Genomic DNA, 19,488 nt, shown 5'->3' on the forward strand with positions numbered 1-19,488 from the left:
GATGCGAATGAATCAAAATCATACCTATTTTTTGGTCAAATCTTCAAAAAATATTTTTGGTGTGCTGCAGAACATTAGTAATTAGTTAATGTGTGCCATGAGATGAAAAAGGTTGAAAATCACAGCTTTAGAGTTTTGAGGCTCATACCTACCCTTCTCTCAACAATCCTGAAGGCCAGAATTGCATGTACACCTGTATAGCACATTGTATTCACAGAAAGATCAAAATACTGTAGCTCTGTGTAGCAAAAAAGAGCTGAAAATACACTCAGTAATGGCGGACAGAATCCAGGGTATCCTTACTGCCATGTTATTCTTAATACTACAGTATCAACCTTCAAACCTTTCGCCCTTTGTATCAACTATTAATAAAGGAGATTCTAATCAACAACTCTAATTCATCATTTAAGTCAGGAGTCCTCAGCCGGTCCAGGCCTGTTAGAAACCAGCCTGCACAGCAGAAGGTGAGCTTGAATCATCCAAAAACCATTCCCCCTCACTCCAGCCTGTGGAAAACCTGTCTTCCATGAAACCAGTTCCTGGTGCCAAAAAGGTTGGGGGCCCGCCAATTTAAGTCATATTAAATTGGGTCAAAATAGGCAAAATTTACAATGAGCCAAAGCAGAGCATGTCAACAGAAGCAGAGCAAATTCACATCTACTAAATAAAAGTGGGTATTTTAGTCTTGGGTGCTATCTCCTTTCAATAACATTGTAACAAACACTAATAGGGAAGAGAGGGGAAAGGAGAAGAAAAAACTAGTTTAAAGATTAAAATAAGATGATGTGATAAAAGTACCTCTCTTGAAAGGCATGCAGTGAGAGATCATGGAATTCTAATCATGGAAAAAGGGAAAGAAAAGTAAAATATTCATAGAGACTATAAAGTGAAATATGCATTAAGGATGATTTTACACATAACTATATATAAGGCAAGGTAAAACAGCAACAACACACAGAATTTTAAAAGCAGAAATAACCTGAAGCTTTACAAAATCAACTTTTCTCAGTAAAGAAACTGAGGCACAGATCAAGTGACCCACAAAGGCCTTTAACTCCAGCAGAGCCAACATCTACTGACCAGGACTATTTTTGCGCTCTAGTGTCATGAAATATTTTAAAATTCACCACTGATATTTATTAACTTCATAAACACTTCCTGAGTTACTAGACACTGCTCAGGTTTGCTGGGTAAGCCCTATATATCTTTGTAGCACTTTGCAGTTATTATTTACTTATACTTTGTATAATTACAATACAACAGGATACTGGAAGTATAATTACAGACAGAGAAAACTATATTAGGCCTAGCTGATATAATGAAAGAGACAGATTTTTCACAGGAAGAAGGTATACAGTGTTGTGCACAAGTGTAAGGTATACAGTAAGGGGGCAGTGGAAAATGACTTATCAGGTAGACAGAGAGAATGACCGAAAATGTCACACTAGAGAGTTTAGAAGTGATGAACATTTACTCCCCAATCACCCAGAAAGGGCAAAGAGAACAAGAAAAGGGCCAGGAGAGACAGCAAAGAACAAAGAAGGAAAATTAATGTGGGAAAAGGCAAGCCAAGAGGAAGTACTGTCATGGAAGAAAAGGCAACCAGCTGTGTGAGTGCTGTAAGACGACATACCAGTGTCTATACACTGGTAGAAATGAAGCGGTGTCACACTGGGATGGGAGGGGGTGTGAAAGTAGACCTCAGGCTACTCTTTTAAATCACCATAACAATACAAAAGCACACTTTCCAATTTTTAACAACTTTACAAGGCATTTTACTGGTCTAAGAACTGGTTTATTCTATTTGAAAGTTAAAGTTTCCTATTTTGTAACAGAAAAATTTACCACTACATCTACTGAGAAAGAGAAATTGTACTGCATGATACATAAGCAGCAGACCATAGTTAGATTTGTGTTACCAGAACAGGGCTACCTAGCCCATCAACTCACTGTTCCTTGGTGATCTCTCCTGAAAGATGAGGGAAAGTCAACTCTGCACATGTACTGTCAAACAGGTTTCACCAGTCAACAGAATCCCAAATGGAAAACCTATCACTCCTTTCAAAATAAAAATGAGCCAAAGAAGTTTGGAAAACTAGATTGGTGAAAAGGTTAAGATGACATACACAAGATTTCATTGCATGGACAAATGCCAGTGTGATACTGAACTGGGCTGGAGGGTAAAATGACAACTAGTTGAGTAAAACAAAGAAAATGCTGCTTTGACAATCTCAATACTTTTCTAAAGGTCAAAATCAGGGTTTCTGACATATAAATAATTTTTGTCATTAATGAGGTCCCAATTTAACTCTACAAATGAATTTTAATTTATCAAGCCACATATGGAATTCAATAGGAAATGTGTTCCTTTACTTTGTAATTCATTTGGAATGGCCTAACCATGTAGTCTTATTTTTGGATCATTTAAAATAGAAAACAGGAATAAAGATACTTTTAAAACTCAGGCATATGTAAAAATAATCTTAAAACTGTGTAACAGACTGGTACATGATCTGACGCCACGCCACCAGAGGCAGATCCAGGAAGTGCAGATCATTCTAAGAAGCACCAACAAACAATAGGAGTAAAAAAAACAACAACTGTGTAACAACTATTTTTCATTTCATGTAAAAAGAAATGAAGAATAAATTAAATAAATCTACAGGGAACCTGAAAGCATCATTTAATTCTGCTGTATTACCAAACTTCATTTCATAGATTTTTATATAGAAAAATTCACAAGAAATATTTTATTTCTTGCAATGAAGGTGAAAGGTGAGACAAAAGTAGCTACGGTGTGACAAATATGTTAGCCAGAGAGTTGAGTTTGGTATTTAGTATCCTTTCCTCTATTTCTCAAGTCCCATCATTATTTTCAATAAAATTATGAAATAATTTGGCATTAGGAAAGTCAAATATAAATTCTTTACTCTTCGGTTAACTTCCACTTAAAATGATGACTACAAAGTATAGTCATTTGGGACATGAAATCACAGCTCTAACAGTAGATAAAATAATATCATAGTGTGTTTCCTAACTTGAATAAATCAGCCAAGAAAATTCATGTGAATTCTTTCTACCCGTGACTACAAAGAATCATATTAAATATCCAACATTTGACTCCCGCATCGCTAATGCTATACTGAAATGTGGCTATGGATATAAAAGAAACAAATAATAAAGCTTAAACACTGTAATTGGCTTTCCGGTTTTATTGACCAGAGGGAAGCTGGAGATAAATCAGAGACAGATCCCTTAACCCCAGAGGAAAGGGGAAGTTAAGAAAAGGAACTATAGTAAAAACTCTCCAGCCAAATCAGAACTAACAAACACAGAGAAGGTCACAGGCAGTGACCTCTCAACTGAAAGCAAGGGTGGTAAATTAAGGTAAATCACAGAGTTTAAGATATACTGAAATGACTTTTTAAAGACTTGGAACTACAAAACTAACAAAACTTCTTCAATCCATGTCATTCTTATTTTGTAAACACAAATAAACATACATATCTAAAAACATGTCATATTATGCCCCAACCTATGTCCTCACAGAAACTAAAGCTTTTAATAGACATAAAATAGTCTTAAAATTCAGCCAAATTAAATGTACAGCTCACTATACAACTCTTTCCTAGTTTAAATATATAATATTAAGAGACTTAAATTAATCATATGTAATTTCAAACAGTTGTTTTTCAACTAAATTAAGGGATATTACTTATGAACTAACTTGCTTTGGTAGAAATGATTATCCCAATATTTTCTACCTCAAGTTACTCTTTAATTCACAGGGGAATACAATTTTTGTTGAGTTAGATCTGACACTTGTTTTTTACTAACTTTTGGCATCTGAATCCAAAAATGACCCCAGTTTTTCTCTATCACATCAACTTTTTAAGGTACAGGATACCCTCCTTTGGCCCCCCAAATCATACAAAATGTACATACAAAGGAAAATAAAGAGAAAATTACCTGAATATACTATTTAGTTATTTTATTCATAGAAAGGATATATGTAGTTACGGTAAGTCAAATTGTGTACAAGTCGTAAAGTTCTGCTACCAAACATACATATTAAGGTATTTTATCTTTTCAAACGACAGGCTAGGAAATGCCAAAATGAGATACTTGAAACAGTCTCCTTCAGTCGGCAAAGCTTTAACAAATTGCTTCATGAGACCCAGTTTTATGTGCAGGGGTGGGAATATAATGTTCTTTCTGTCAACAAGTGGCTCACGTAGAATGTTTGGATCACCAGGTTTGAGGTCAAATTTTGGAGACCAATTTGGCTCCACCCAAAGCTTCTCAGAAGCTCTGCTGTCCCACATACACAGAAAATAGGAATACTGGGTATATCTGCATTGCTGACCAAGAAGGAAGCAGACCATTTTAAGGTCAACACAGATGATCCAATTGTGCTTGTGATATTGCAACAGATCAGTGACTCTCTTTATGTCTTCATATTCTTCATGAAGACAAAGTGAATGGCCAATTGGGACTGCACCAAATAAACTGCCATTGTGGAGGAGGACACACTTCAAGCTTTGCTTTGAGCTATCGAAGAACAGTAGCCATTCAGTTGCATTATAGATTGGAATTCCCAATTCCTCCATTAAACCATGTATGTTATGGCAATACACAAAGCCACCATAACTTCGAAAGTACTGCAGAAATGCACTCTCTTGATCAAAAAAGTAGGATGCCTTCGCTCCTTTTTCAGGCAAGTTTTTCTCATGTGGTCTTGATGCTAGGAGTTCTGAAGCCTTTTGGGATAGTACCAAATCTCGAGCCAAATCATTCAACTCATGCTGATCAAATCCCTTACGAACTGAGTCATCTTCAATTTCAAAATCTTCATCGTTGCTGTCACTTAGTTCTTCACCATACTCCTGTTTTTCGAAAGAGGGTAGTTCAATGAAAATTGGAACTGGGATTTCAGCTGAATGAGGCACTGGGCATATAGCTGATGGTAGACTAAGATACTCTATTTTACGTTTATTTTTCTTGTCATGTCCTGACGTTTTCACTACACAAAAGTAACAGTCACTTGAATGATTTCTGGGCTCTCGCCAAACCATAGGTATACCAAATGGCAACTGATCACGTGTTCCCTTCGTCCACATCCATAAACTCTCAACACACTGCTGGCACATCTTGTGAGAGGCCCAAGACTTATCCTGATCACCAAGTTTTACTTTAAAATATGCAAAATAGGCTTGCCTGATAAGTGCGTTGATGTTTGTCCTTTGACTGAGAATGGTGAAACTGCCACAGATGTAACAAAACAAATCAGGGTTGTTTAGGCACTTACAACAAGAAATAGCAGAGGTACCCATGATCTGAAGGAAAGGAAATAAGTATGTACATAAACAAAAATAAATAAGTTCTGCTAACTCCTTGTATACAGACAAGAACTCGGACTACACTTCAGAATACGATTCACTATATAGAGCGGCTCACAACTTCTCACCACACTGTCTCATGTGTAACTGAATAGTCTAGACAAGTATGAACCTAGGCTGGTCTCCAAGGTTGTCCTCCACCCCTCCCCACTTGAGAGAGGTTTGCTCTCAGCCAATAGGAGAGCACTAGTGCTTCCCTCCATCCAGGCTCGATCTAGCCTAGAGTGTTCACATTAAGATAAGCTGTAGAGAAAAAAATCTTGATGTGATAGAAGAAAACTAATTGCAGTTTTGAAATAGCATGCCTACTTAAGTATAAAACAGCTGAAAAATCGAACTCAACATGAATTATGTTAAAAATTGTTCCCCTATGTTATGAGAAAATGGTGTGTCAAGGAAATCAGGTAAATCTTTTAGACCCATACATATGTATAGAAAATTCTTGTCTTTTCTTCTTGCTCTGTACAGAAAATGTTGGCCCTGACAGCCCTTCTTCCTCTCTTAACCACTTAAGGGGCAAGTCTGGAACATGACCCCATTCAGGGGCTGCTCAGCCTCAAAGAAGCCCCTTGAAAAGATTGAGAAAAAGGCTGGCGCCAACAAGGCCGAGGGGTCCCCACTCCATGAATGCCACAGTGACTCCTCCTGGGGTGGACCAGACAGACACTGGGGAAGTGTTCTCACAGTCTCAGCTGTCCCTTCCATCAGGAGCACTGAAATGTACATATAAAGGTCATGCTGGTAACAAGGAAAGCTCAGGAGGAGTGCCAAAGGGGAACCTGTGGTGGTGCAGGAGATCACAAAACCAAGTTTCTGAATGTGTCCACAGCTAATCATGGTCAAGGACAAAGAACTCTGCATTCTGAAAAACTACTGAAAAACTAGTTTTATTATTGAATTTTTTACTTCCTGACACACAGGTATACGAGTAGTATCTCATAACTAAAATTTAGGGTGCAATTATCTACCATTTCACATTTCCCTTCCTTCTTAATTGTGAAAAAGTATGTTTGATTTTGACAAATTACTTCTTTTATAAAAGGAATTTTTAAAAAGAAACTGCCACACCTTTTCCAATGATGACCTTTTTAAAATAGTTTTCAACAGTTAATTTTACTGTATTTACTATTACTTCCAAACTATAATATAATGTGAAGAAAGTCTAAAAGTATTAGTTAGAACGCTTAGATGCAACTACAATAAAATATTATTCGAGTATTTTATTGCAGTCATTCTTTATAATTACTAAGGAGTAATGCTTTATTTCCTTTAACTTTGTTTCTTTTGTCTGATTTTCTAACAGTACTTCAATAGGTAAAATATTACATTATTAAAACATCCTGAAATCTAAAATACTGTTTTGTATCCTTTTAAAGAGTAAATCTTCAATATTTTAAGTAAAAAAGCAAAAAATTTTAATTTCTACTAGGGTTAGTTCTATCACTGATATATACATATTTATTGCTTATTACAAGTTTGAATGAATGAAAATATGGACCAAAAAATGGAATTCTATGAAAAGTAACCTCACAGGGTGATTTGATTATAAATTCCTAAATGGGCAGGTCCTGGTGGGTAGTCACACTCCAGGGCTGTAACTACCTTTGTAAGAGGATGTTAAGGAAGCCCTTTCCATTCTTCTTGTGCATCTAAGTTAACACACATTTTCAGAAGTAATACTCTAAGGCATAACCACCCTTGAGAAAGTGTATGATCTTGTTAAGTATCCTTTAATCTGATCCCCACCTGGCTTTCTCCCCCCTCATGTAAAATTCCTTAATCACAAATTCATAAAAGCAGCAAAACTATTATTTTACAGGGCATTTGAAATCTTGCTCCCTGGCATATGTTATCAGTTTGGTTCAAATAAACTATAATAAAAAGTCTTTACAGGTTTGGATGTCCTTACATCGACAAAAGAAGAGACAAAATAAAACAAAACAAAACAAGACACAAGTTAAAATATTATGGCTACCCACTATGAAAAAAATAAAGAGGGATATGGTGCCAATTTACTGTATTTCTCCAGTGAGTTAAAAAAATACTAAACTTGATAGAAAACCATCTATTTTTATTATTTGAGTACTGGTGGCTATAGGGGTACTTGCTTACAAGTACTTGTTAAGCTGCATATCTGTTTTCTGTACTTTCTTTTTTGTGTTATATTTCAAAACAAACCGGTAATTTATGGAAAGCAGGATTTGGTCCAAGATGGCAGAGTAGGTAGAAGTTGCATTCACCTCCTCCCATGACCACATCAAATTTGCAACTAAATTATAAAACAATCAGCCTGGATACCCTGAAGACTAGCTGCACATAGATCTTACAATTAAAGATACACAGAAGCCATGTTGAGACTGGTAAGAGAAGTTGAAACAAGGAACAAGCTGACTCCGCACCCACATGCGGGCAGTTGAGAATATAGAGGGATATCTCAGCTGCAATGGGTCCCCAGAGGAGAGAGGGGTTTCAATCCCATTCTGGGAAGAAGAGCCCACATAACCTCTGGCTGTAAAAATTAGGAACAGTTCTGCCCTGGTGAAAAGAAAGGCTACTGGAAACCCAGGCATACTCTTAGAAGAACTTGCAAACTGGCTCACAGGCACACATTCTGGTCTCTGAAGGAAGAATTGTGGCTTGAAGGATGCCAGAGTTATACAGGGAAACACTCAGTTGTATGGCTTCAAGGAGAGGACTGGAGGAATAGCCACCAATATTCCTCTATGGCGTTCTTCTCTTGCACCAGTGGCGAATGTCATCTTTCCTGGGTTGAGCACTTCCCTCTCAGGGCTTTAGCCTGGTGAGCTATACTAGCCCCATCTTGACTCCCAGAGTCTCCGCTACTCGCTCTGATAGCGGCAACTAGCCTGGGCCCGTGTTGCAGTGTTTCTTTAAAAATTTCAAAAAATTCTGGGCAAGCTTGTGGGGGGGGGGGGGGTGCCAGAGACAGAGGAAGAAATTGAGTTGTGCAGCTTTAGAGCCAAGGCCATGATGCCACATACCTGACAGATGCCATCTTTCCTGTGTTAAGTCCTCCCTCCACACAACATTAGCCAAGGAAGTTGCACTAGTTCCACCCTGATGAATCCCACAGGCCCTGCCCTGCCCCACATGCTCAGGGGCTGTAGACTCTGCCAGTGGCAACCAGCCTGGGTCCAGTTGTTATCTTCCTTAAAAAATTGTCAAAGAATTCAAGGAAGTTCAAGGGGTGTTGGAGACAAGAGAAAGAAACTGAGTTGCGTAGCTTTACGGGGAGGGCTATCTTCTAGTGCCCAACAGGCACCACTGTTGCTGTGCAGACTCCACCCATATGGCAAGCCCATAATCTGTTTTAGCCTGATAAACTCTACTAGCTCTACCCTGACAACACCCTGAGACACCACCTACCACAAAGGTTCCCAGGCCTCAGGCAGGTTATGGATGGTCTCAAGGTACCCTGTGACTTTTGCTGAGTGGCCTCAGACCCAGCACTGGTAGCATTTTAAATATATATTAACCTGGTGAGCACCGCAAGCCCTCTCCTGGTGAATCCTGAATTCCTGAGTATCTGCCTCATGGAATTTACATAATGCATAAGGCTCTTTCAGTGGCTGAGCCTAACAAACAGCCAGCAGGTGGCAAAAGTTAAGAAGTGACACCACCACCACAGAAATACAAGAAACTGTAAGATAATAATGTGAACAATTTTATACTAGATTACTGGATAACCTAAAAGAAAAAAATAAATTCCTAGAAATACATAATCTTCCACAACTGAATCAGAAAATTTGTACAGACCAATTACTAGTAACAGAAGTTAATCATAAATCAGAAAACTCCCCCAAAACAAAAGTCCAGGACCAGACTGCCTCACAATTAAATTTTATGAAACATTTACACATCTATCCTTGTCCAACTATTAAAAAAAAAAAAGAAGAAGAAGAGGAAGGAATGCTTCTAAACTCATTCTATAAGGCTGACATGTACCAAAACCAGACAAGACACTACAAAAAAAGTTATAGGTCGATATCCCTAATAAATATGTATATATAAAACAATCCTCAGCAAAATATTAGCAAACCAAATTCAGCAACACATTAAAAATATCATACACTATGATCAAGTGAGATTTATTCCAGAAATGCAAGGATGGTTCACTATCCACAAACCAATCAACATGATACAAAAGATAAAATAAAGGATAAAATCATATAATCTCTCAATAGATGCAGAAAAACCATTTGACAAAATTTAATATCCATTAATGATTTAAAAAATCTCAACAAAGTGAGCATAGAAAGAACACACCTCAATATAATAAAGGCTATATAGGACAAACCCACAGGTAATGTCATACTCATAATGAAAAGTTGAAAGCTTTGTTCTAAGATCAGAAATATGAGAAGGATGCCCTCTCGCACCACTCTTAATTCAACACAGTATTGGAAGTCCTTGTCAAAGTAATCAGACAAGAAGAGAACTAAGGCCCTTTACCTGGGTAGCTCAGTTGGTTAGAGCATCATCCCATATGCCAGGTTTGTGGGTCCAATCTCCAGTCAGGGCACATAAAAGAAGCAGCCAATGAACGCATAAATAAATAGAACAACAAATCAATGTTTCTCTCTCACTCTTCCTCTCTCTTTCTAAAATCAATAAATAAAAATTTAAAAAGAAAAGAAATAAAAGGTAACCAAATGGAAAGAAATAAGTAGATTGTCAGTATTTCCAGATAACATGATACTATATATAGAGGACATTAGAGATTACAACAAGAAACTATTACAACTAATAAGTGAATTCAGTAAAGTTACAGAATAAAAAATTAATATCAGAAATCTGTCCCATTTCTATACACAAGTGACAAATTAGCAGAAAGAGAAACTGAAGAAATAATTCCATTTACAAAAAGAATAATCCCAAGCATCAAAAAGAATAAAATACCAAGAAATAAATATAATTAAGGAGATAAAAGAATTGTACTCAGAAAGCTAATACACTGATGAAAGAAACTGAAGAGTACACAAATAAATTGAAGGATATACTGTGCTTATGGATTGGAAAAATTAACATTTTAAAAATATTCTACTACCCAAAGCAATGTATAGATTCAATACAATCTTTAGCAAAATATTAATATCATTTTTCACATAACTAAAACAAATAATATTAACATTTATATGGAACCAAAGAAGACGGCCCCAAATAGCCAAAGAAATCTTGGGAAACAAAAAAAAGTTGGTGGTATCATGTTCCTAACTTCGAGCTATATTACAAAGCTAAAGTAATCAAAACAGAATGGTACTGCTACAAAAACAGACACACAACAGAAAAGAGAGCCCAAAATTAACCCATACTTTTATGGTCAATTAATTAATGTAAAACAAAGGAGAAAAGAACATACATTGGGAAAAAAGGTCCCTTTAATAAACAGTGTTTAATAATTGGCAACTGGAGAGACAGATGCAAAAAAAGAAAAAAACAAACTAAACTTTCTTGCATTATATACAAAAATAAAATCAAAATAGATTGAAGTCTTAAATAAATGACCTGAAACCACAAAACTAAAAGAAGAAAACAAAGACATCAGTCTTAGTAATATATATATATATATATTTTGTATATGACTCCTTGGACAAAGCAACAACAAAAAATAAAACACATGAGACTTTACCAAACTAAGCAGTTTTTGCACAGTGAAGGAAACCATCAACAATATAAAAAAGCAATGTATTTAATGGGAGAATATATTTGTAAATAATATATTCAATTTGGGGTCAATATCTAAAAAAGTATATATATATATATTTTATATATAAACTCTTACAACTCAACATCAAGAACAAAAAATCCAATTAAATAAAGGGTAGAGAACACGAATAGACTTTTCTCCAAGGAAGACATACAGATGGCCACCAGACATATGATAAGGTGCTCAATATCACTAATTATCAGGGATTTTCAAATCAAAACCACAATGAGATACTACCTCACACCTGTCAGAATAGCCATTATTAAAACGACAACAGTGTTGGCAAGGATGTGCAGAAAAGAGAAACTGTGCACTGCTGTTGGAACTGTAAATTAGTGTAGCCACTATGTAGAACAGTATGGAAATTTCTCACAAAATTAAAAATAGTACTCCAGTAATTCAACTTCTGGGTATTTGTCCAAAAATAAAAATAACAAATTCAAGGAGATATATGTACTGCTATATTCACTGCAGAATTATTTACAATAACCAAGATATGAAAACAACCGAGGTACCCATCAATAGATGAATGGAAAAAATACATGTGGTACATACACTGATGGGCAAAAGTAGGTTTAGAGATGTTCATATGGAAAATAATACACTAATTAATAAATAATAATATAAGATTAAACTCCATTTCACATATTCACAACTGTAAACCCACTCTTGCCCACCCCACATATACAATGGAATACTTCTCAGCCATATACAGCATGACATCTTACCATTTGCTACAACATGGATGGACCTAGAGCAGGGGTCCCTAACCCCCAGGCTGGGGACCAGTATTGGCTCCAGTGGCCTGTTAGGAACCTGGCTGCACAGCAGGTGAGTGGCAGGGGAGTGAGCTAAGCTTCACTGGCATTACTGCCTGAGCCCTGACTCCTGTCCCTCCCATCTCCCACTGCTACCTCCTCAATCATCCCCATCCATGGAAGAATTGCCAAAAAGGGTGGAAACTGCTGACCTATAGGGTATTATGTTAAGTAAAGTAGGTAGGACAGAGGAAGAAAAATACCATATGATTTCACTTATATGTGGAGTCTAAAACACAAAACAAATGAGCAAACAAAAGAAAACAAACACAAATTCATAGATACAGAGAACAAACAGATGGTTGCCAGAGGGGAAGGTGGTAAGGGATTGGATGGAAAAGGGGAAGGGGATTAGGAAGTACAAACTTCTCACTATAAAATAAGGTAGACAGATATACAGGGAATAGAGCCAATAATATCATAATAACTATGTATGGTGACAGATGGTTGTTACACTTATTGTGGTGAACACTTTGTAAAATATAGAAATGTAGATTCACTGTGTTGTACACATGAAATTAACAAAACATTGCATGTCCATTATAATTCAAAATAAATTTTAAAAACTAAAACCCAAATTCTGAAAATCTTCAGATTTCTAAGAGAAAAATCTACTAGATACTATCATTCATATATCAAATTAATAAATTAATTTTTGCCTCTGATTTTATTTTGTTGTTGTCTTTTTTTTTTCTCATAATATCATTACAACCCTTTGTCCACAAACTTAAGAAGAAAAATTATTAAGGAACATTCCAATAAGTTATTTGGTGGTTATAAGCCAAACAAAAGAACATCTTTTCTCTCTTCATTTCAGATACCCAGTTGTACTTGGTATTTTGTATTTCAACCTCAGGAAAATACTCTCTTAACTCTGTGTTTGAGTATTTGGTCAATTTACTATAATGAGAAGCTAGGACAATAATGTACAGTGATTTCTAGTATGCATTAATATGAATAATTAAGAAGATAATCTGCCATCTTCCTATCAAAATCGTTAAGATTTTTATGGCATCCTACCTACACAGATACACACTTAACACAGTCTTTGCAACCCTATGTCCTATGAAATTCCAATTATTGCTGTCTCAAGTATGTAATACAGACTTACACATTGAAAGACTATTTTGTCTCCAAAGAAAACTAATATTTATATTAATATTTCTAATTTTGCTGATGCTTTAACTTCTTGCCTTCTTAATCCTAACTTCCTCTAACCCAAACAAATAATCCAATGAACACCTGTATAGATTAGTGAATAGGAACATGGACTTGAGAGATACTTCAAATATGAGTTTACTCATCTATACCATATCTTTAACCCACTATTTCCTCACCTGGAAAATAAGAAAAGAAAACTCTATCTTAGAAGATTATTTTGAATACTAAATGACTTAATACATATTCAATAGTAAGCCCTCAGCATTGCTCCTGCCAGACAAACTCCAAATGTGCTACAACTATGAGCATAATAGTGTTATCAAGAGGAAATTGGTAAAGGAGTAAAAAAATTATTTTCAATGTGCTATTATTGAAAGCACATGGCACTGACAACCAGGAGACTAGGATTCTATCTAGCTCTGTTTCTTCCTTTAGCTTCCTTTAACCAGGACAAGTCACTTTCCTCCTGTAGGCAATATACTCAATACACCAATGAGGAGTTTAGAAGATCTCCACAGACCCTCAAGACTTAGCATTCTACCTTTTTGGAAGGAGAAAAAGAGGGTGTGGTATGAACACCAATGTAGTATACAAATGTTACCTCCAATGTTCTGGCCTTCTAAATGTGCTGTAGCAAAACTCCATGAAAAAGATGAGTATCCCCGTCACATCTGTTATCATACCTCCCCTTGTCCTTCTTCCCATCCTGTCTTTTCCATCCTATAGTTCACAACCCTACCTCAACCTCTCAATACAAAGCTGGTCTCTATCACTAAGAAATAAAAGTATTCTCTCTGAAATCTAATATTTCAAATATTTATACACAGTCTCAAAGAAATCCAAGCTTAACATTTATATAATTACTTCAAAGAGGGCTGGCAAAAGCAGAACGGGAAAAGGAGTCAAGTCTGAGAATTTTAGTCGCAAGATCATATTTTTCTGGTTCACACAGAACAAAAGAAATTTATAATATATAGAATTGCAAATTAAATTTAAAATGATGACACAAAGATTAAAAATAAACAATTTAGAGGTGAAGGTAAATAGATTATGGAAAAAAGTGATCACTCCATGTAAAGATCATTCACATTTCATAGGTCAAGTATGCATGCATATATATATTTATTTATTTATTTATTTATAAACTGAAGAACGTGAAAGATCACTAGAAGGTGAAAATGAAATAATATATTGTAAAATCATAAAGGTTCTAGTTGATATTTACTAAATAAGTCAAAAGGAAAATGATTATGAGTTAAGCATTGGGCTACCACAGTCGTCGGCTGCCGTCCGTCTCGAGAGACGATGGCGTAGCTTCTTGAGAGTCTATCTGCACCGCCGAGAATGGCTGTGCAGTCCGACTCGGGAGTGACAATCCCTGCCGCACTTGTTACAGGTGAAGGCAGATGGCCGTTGTTGCTGCTGTTGACGCTGCTTCCGCCTCGATCTTTTCTGGACAGCCTCCTCGTTGCGCGCAGCCTCTGCACCAGACGTACCTTGCCTGACCGCGAGCCTCCAGGCTAGGCGGTCGTCTGCTTGAACTTCCCATGTGTTGAGATTGATGGAGCATTGTGTCATGTCCTTTTTGCAGATGTCTTTGAACCGCAGTTTTGGGCGCCCTGTCATCCTCTGGCCTTCTGCTAGCTCGCCGTAGAGGAGGTCTTTGGGGATACGGCCTGCATCCATTCTTTTGACATGGCCGAGCCACCTGAGGCGTCTCTCGCTAAGAACTGCATGCAAACTGCTCATATTGGCTGGCTTCAGCACCTCGGTGTTGGGGACCTTATCCTGCCAGGCGACATGCAGGACGCGTCGCAGGCACCTCATGTGGAAGCTGTTGAGTTTCCTTTCGTGCCTTGCGTAGGTGGTCCACGTCTCGCTGCCATAGAGGAGAGTGCTGAGTACGCAGGCTTGGTAGATGCGCAGTCTGGTTTTCTCAGTGAGTCTGGAATTGTTCCACGCTCGCCGGTTCAGTCTGGCCATAACTGTGGCTGCCCTGGCAATTCTCCGGTTGACCTCCAAGTCGACTGACAGAGAGCTCGAGATGGTGGACCCGAGGTAAGTGAAGTCGTTGACAACCTCCAGGGTGTATCCGTCGACGGTGATGCATGGGGGAGTCCCTGTGCCTTGAGCCATAACGTTCGTCTTCGTCAGGCTGATGGCTAGTCCGAACTCCTTGCATGCGTGGGAAAGGCAAGTGACTAGCTGCTGGAGTCCCTCTTCGGAGTGTGATGTCAAGGCTGCGTCGTCGGCAAAGAGCATCTCACGGATGAGCACCTCTTTGACTTTGGTCTTGGCTCGTAGACGGGCCAGGTTGTAGAGCTTGCCATCAGATCTGGTGTGAATGAAGACACCCTCGCTGCAGTCCTTAAAGGCGTATTGGAGGAGCATGGAGAAGAAGATTCCGAACAGCGTAGGTGTGAGGACGCAGCCCTGCTTTACTCCGCTGCTGACTGGGAAGGCCTCAGAGGTTGCGCCGTTGTAGGACACCGTGCTGTGCATGTTGTCGTGAAAGGACATGACCACAGCAAGCAGATGTGGTGGACAGCCAATCTTCCGTAGCAAGCTGAAGAGACCGCTTCGACTGACCAGATCAAACGCCTTCGTAAGGTCGATAAAGGCGAGGTAGAGTGGTTTATGCTGCTCGTGACACTTCTCCTGCAGCTGGCGTAGGGAGAAGATCATGTCCACTGTTGAACGGCCAGCTCTGAAGCCACACTGGGACTCTGGGTAGACGCGGGAAGCAAGGGTCTGCAGGCGGGCAAGAGCGACCCGGGCGAATACTTTGCCGACGACGCTGAGGAGAGAGATGCCCCGGTAGTTGTTGCAGTCGCTGCGGTCTCCTTTGTTCTTGTACATGGTGATAATGTTGGCATCTCTCATATCCTGGGGGATGTAACCCTCCTTCCAGCAGCGACAGAGTAGATGGTGGAGCGGCTGTAGCAGGACTGGTTTCCCGCTCTTTAGGATTTCTGGAGGGATTCCGTCGCTTCCTGGTGCTTTCCCGCAAGCGAGGCGGTCGATGGCTTTGTTGAGCTCTGCCGCAGTAGGTGGGGTGTCTAGCTCCTCCATGACTGGTAGGTCTGGGATGGCGTTAAGAGCAGTGTCTGTTACGGTGTTCTTCGTTGCGTACAGCTCGAGGTAGTGCTCGGTCCACCGCCGCATTTGCTGTTCCTGGTCAGTGATGACCTCACCTGTCTTGGACTTAAGGGGGGCGATCTTGGAGGGGATTGGGCCTGTTGCCTTCTTGATACCCTCATAGCTACCACAGTGCTATGTATTATATTCCACCCACTAGTGATTAGTTCAAGAAGGGATACATGTCTCAGTCATATCAACAAAAATCATTTCAGGATTTCTAGTAAAATATTAGAAAAGAAATTATTTTAATTGGCCTTGAAGCTGGGATTTACCAGATGGAGAAGATCTATCAACCTTCTCAAAACTAACATGCTTGAAGCATGATTTTCTCCCTGTGGCTTTCAATCTGTGAATACTATTAAGTTCTTTTTTGTGCTCAAGTCAGTATATTATTGACTTCCTTGAATAATGCAACTAGGCAATCTTTATGTATGCTTGGCTTTGTGACTGATCAAATGAGTTATGAAAGATTACTTCATATTATAATCCTTGATATAAAAAATGACAAGATACAAAGTAATGAATGTAAAAATAGGCTAATTCATAGGTTTATAAAAAAGGAAACTTATCCTTGGGTCATAAGTATCAGGTGTTATGTCATAATACTCTAATACAAAACTATGAAAGAGAGAAGACAGTTGCTAAAATATAGCTGGAAAGGATTTTAAGATAATAAATGAGATAAAAGTTCAAAAGTCTTCCAAAGAAATGTGTAATACTAGTAGAGTGTTCTATCTAGAACGCTAGTTCTATTTTGCACTCTAATATGTGCAAAAATAACCCATGAGTCTAGATATATTTCAAGTATCATCCTGGACAGACAACTTTTTTTTTTTTTTTTTAATTTTCAATTATCCCTGGCTGGTGTGGCTCAGGGGATTGAGCACTGACCTGTGAACCAAAAGGTCGCTGATTCGATTCCAGTCAGGGCACATGCCAGGGTTGTAGGCCAGGTCCCCAGTTAGAAGCACATGAGAGGCAACCACACATTAATATTTCTCTCCCTCTCTCCCTCCCTTTCCCTCTCTCTAAAAATAAATAAAATAAAATCTTTAAAAAATTTTCAATTACAGTTGACCTTCAATATTATAATAATTTTAGGTAAATAGCACAGTGGTGAGACATTCATATTACTTATAATGTGACTCCCTCAGTAACTCTACTCTCCACCTGGCACATAGTTATTACAGTATTATTGACTATATCTCCCTAAGCTGTATTTTACATCCCCCTAAATATTCATTTGGTTCTTTTTTCAAGTATAGTTTACAGTTAATATTTTTCTATATTAGTTCCAGGTGTACAGCATAGTACTTAGACATTTACAGAATTCACAAAGTGATGCCCATAAGTCTAGTAACCAGCTGGTACCATACACAGTCATGACAATATTATTAACTATATTCCCTATGCTGTACTTTATATTCCCAGCCCTGGCTGGTTTGGCTCAGTGGATTGAGCGTCGGCCTGCGAGCTAAGTGTCGCTGGTTCGATCTTCCAGTCAGGGCACATCAGAGAAGGAAAACTCTGATTCCAAAAAACCTCCGCTGCCTTGCGGCATACCTCTTCAGGGGAAAGGCTAAGGGAGTAAACCCCGACAGAAAATCCGGAGCCGGAGTCCCTAAGGCGGTTCGACGTTGTAGTCAACACCGGCAACTCCTGCGGCGCACCTGAAGCCAAGCTGTATTGACTCCGCCTTTCCCTTGGATCCTTCAGCTGCGAAGAGAGGGGGGTCTGCTGCATGGGCAACAGCAGACCCTCCATATCACCCTGCCCAGGCTCTGTAGCTTCAGCTTCACTGGAGAGGACACTCCAGAGTCATCGCAAGATGTCGATTCAACACGGGAGGAGACAGATACCGTGTCACTCCCCAGTCGGACTGCACGGCCATTCTCGGCGGTGCAGATAGACTCTTAAGAAGCTACACCATCGTCTCTCGAGAGGGACGGCTGCCGACCGACTTTATATTCCCCCTGCCCCGAATATTTTGTAATTGCCAATCTGTACCTCTTAATCCTCTCAGTCTTTCCACTCAGACCACCCAACACTCCTCCATCTGGCAATTCAGTTTGTGTCTCTTTTGTTTATTTTGTTTTTTTAGATCCCACATAATAGTGAAAATATACAGTATTTATCTTTCTCTGACTCATTTCACTTGACATAATACCCACCAGGTCTGTCCATGTTGTTACAAATGGCAAGATTTAACTCCTATTCAAGGCTAAGTACTATTGCATTGTATATATGTACCACTTCTTTTTCCAATTGCCTACTGATGGCCACTCAGGATGTTTCTGTATCTTGGGTATTGATTATTAAATATCCTTCTTTGGAGAGATGATTATTAATAGTAGATGTAAAATAGATGACCATACCCACACACCTCTTCCCTCACTCCAAATGGAGAGATGATCCAGGAAGACGCCATGGAAAAGAACATTGTCTCTTAGGAGAGAAAGCTCTTCTTGGTTTGTGAAATATTTAAAAAATAAAAAACTTATTAAAAAACAAAAGTTTCGGTCATTTGCTTGTAGTAGCGACTTTTGAACTGCACCTTGAAAATCATTAGAAAAGCCTGTGTCAATTTAATGGAACTAAGATTATGGTAAAAATAAAACTGAATGCAGAGTATATCAAGCATACTAAGGTTATTGTTGTTGATGAAGTATTAGTTTAAGGGCTGTGTGTTTTGTGTGTGTCTGTGTGAATGTCACATGTATTGGGAGATGATACAACATATGTTTCTTACTATGTGTCACAGTCACAAAAGTCTGAAAGCTACTGGCTTAAATAGAGCAAGAAAAAGGTTTAATATAGAATGCTCCCAGTCAGATCTGTAATAAGTCTTCTGCTGAACTATGAAAAACTATGGGGAGGAATCATTAAGACCTTATATGAATGGGCCCATCTTCTGGAACAATTTCTGAGACCTATATGACACCTAGAGAAAAATAAAGTCATGAAAATAGTAATGACCGACTTCATATATTTTAAAGTAAAAATAATTTTAACTGGCATATTTTTAACCACAGTCTCAGATGACAGTGAAAGCCTTACCTGACAGGGTCTTCTGGTAAGGAACACATCGATGTCTCCACAAAGAAATAGCAGATCTCTCTCGATTCTGTAGTGCGTTTAGTCTTTCTGCCAGTCCGCCTCTGTTTAATGAATCATAATGTATTAAGTTTATTTAAAAGCTTCAGAATAGTTGTAACATTTGTATTTCATACCCTCAAATAGA

General features: G+C 38.3%; 1 protein-coding gene across 3 annotated transcripts in view; it reads right to left on the reverse strand.

The window, feature by feature from the left end:
- Positions 1-19,488, reverse strand: part of SPIDR (scaffold protein involved in DNA repair) — a 396,715-nt gene that overhangs the window by 248,002 nt on the left and 129,225 nt on the right. For all 3 annotated transcript variants that reach the window (XM_090283719.1, XM_090283718.1, XM_090283717.1), the window contains exon 4: positions 19,305-19,405. In XM_090283719.1, coding sequence (XP_090139845.1) covers positions 19,305-19,405 — 101 coding nt within the window. The remainder of the gene's footprint in view (positions 1-19,304; positions 19,406-19,488) is intronic.

Source organism: Furipterus horrens, unplaced genomic scaffold (assembly GCF_987537825.1).
Source record: "Furipterus horrens unplaced genomic scaffold, mFurHor1.1.pri manual_scaffold_7, whole genome shotgun sequence".
Classification (NCBI taxonomy): Eukaryota; Metazoa; Chordata; class Mammalia; order Chiroptera; family Furipteridae; genus Furipterus; species Furipterus horrens.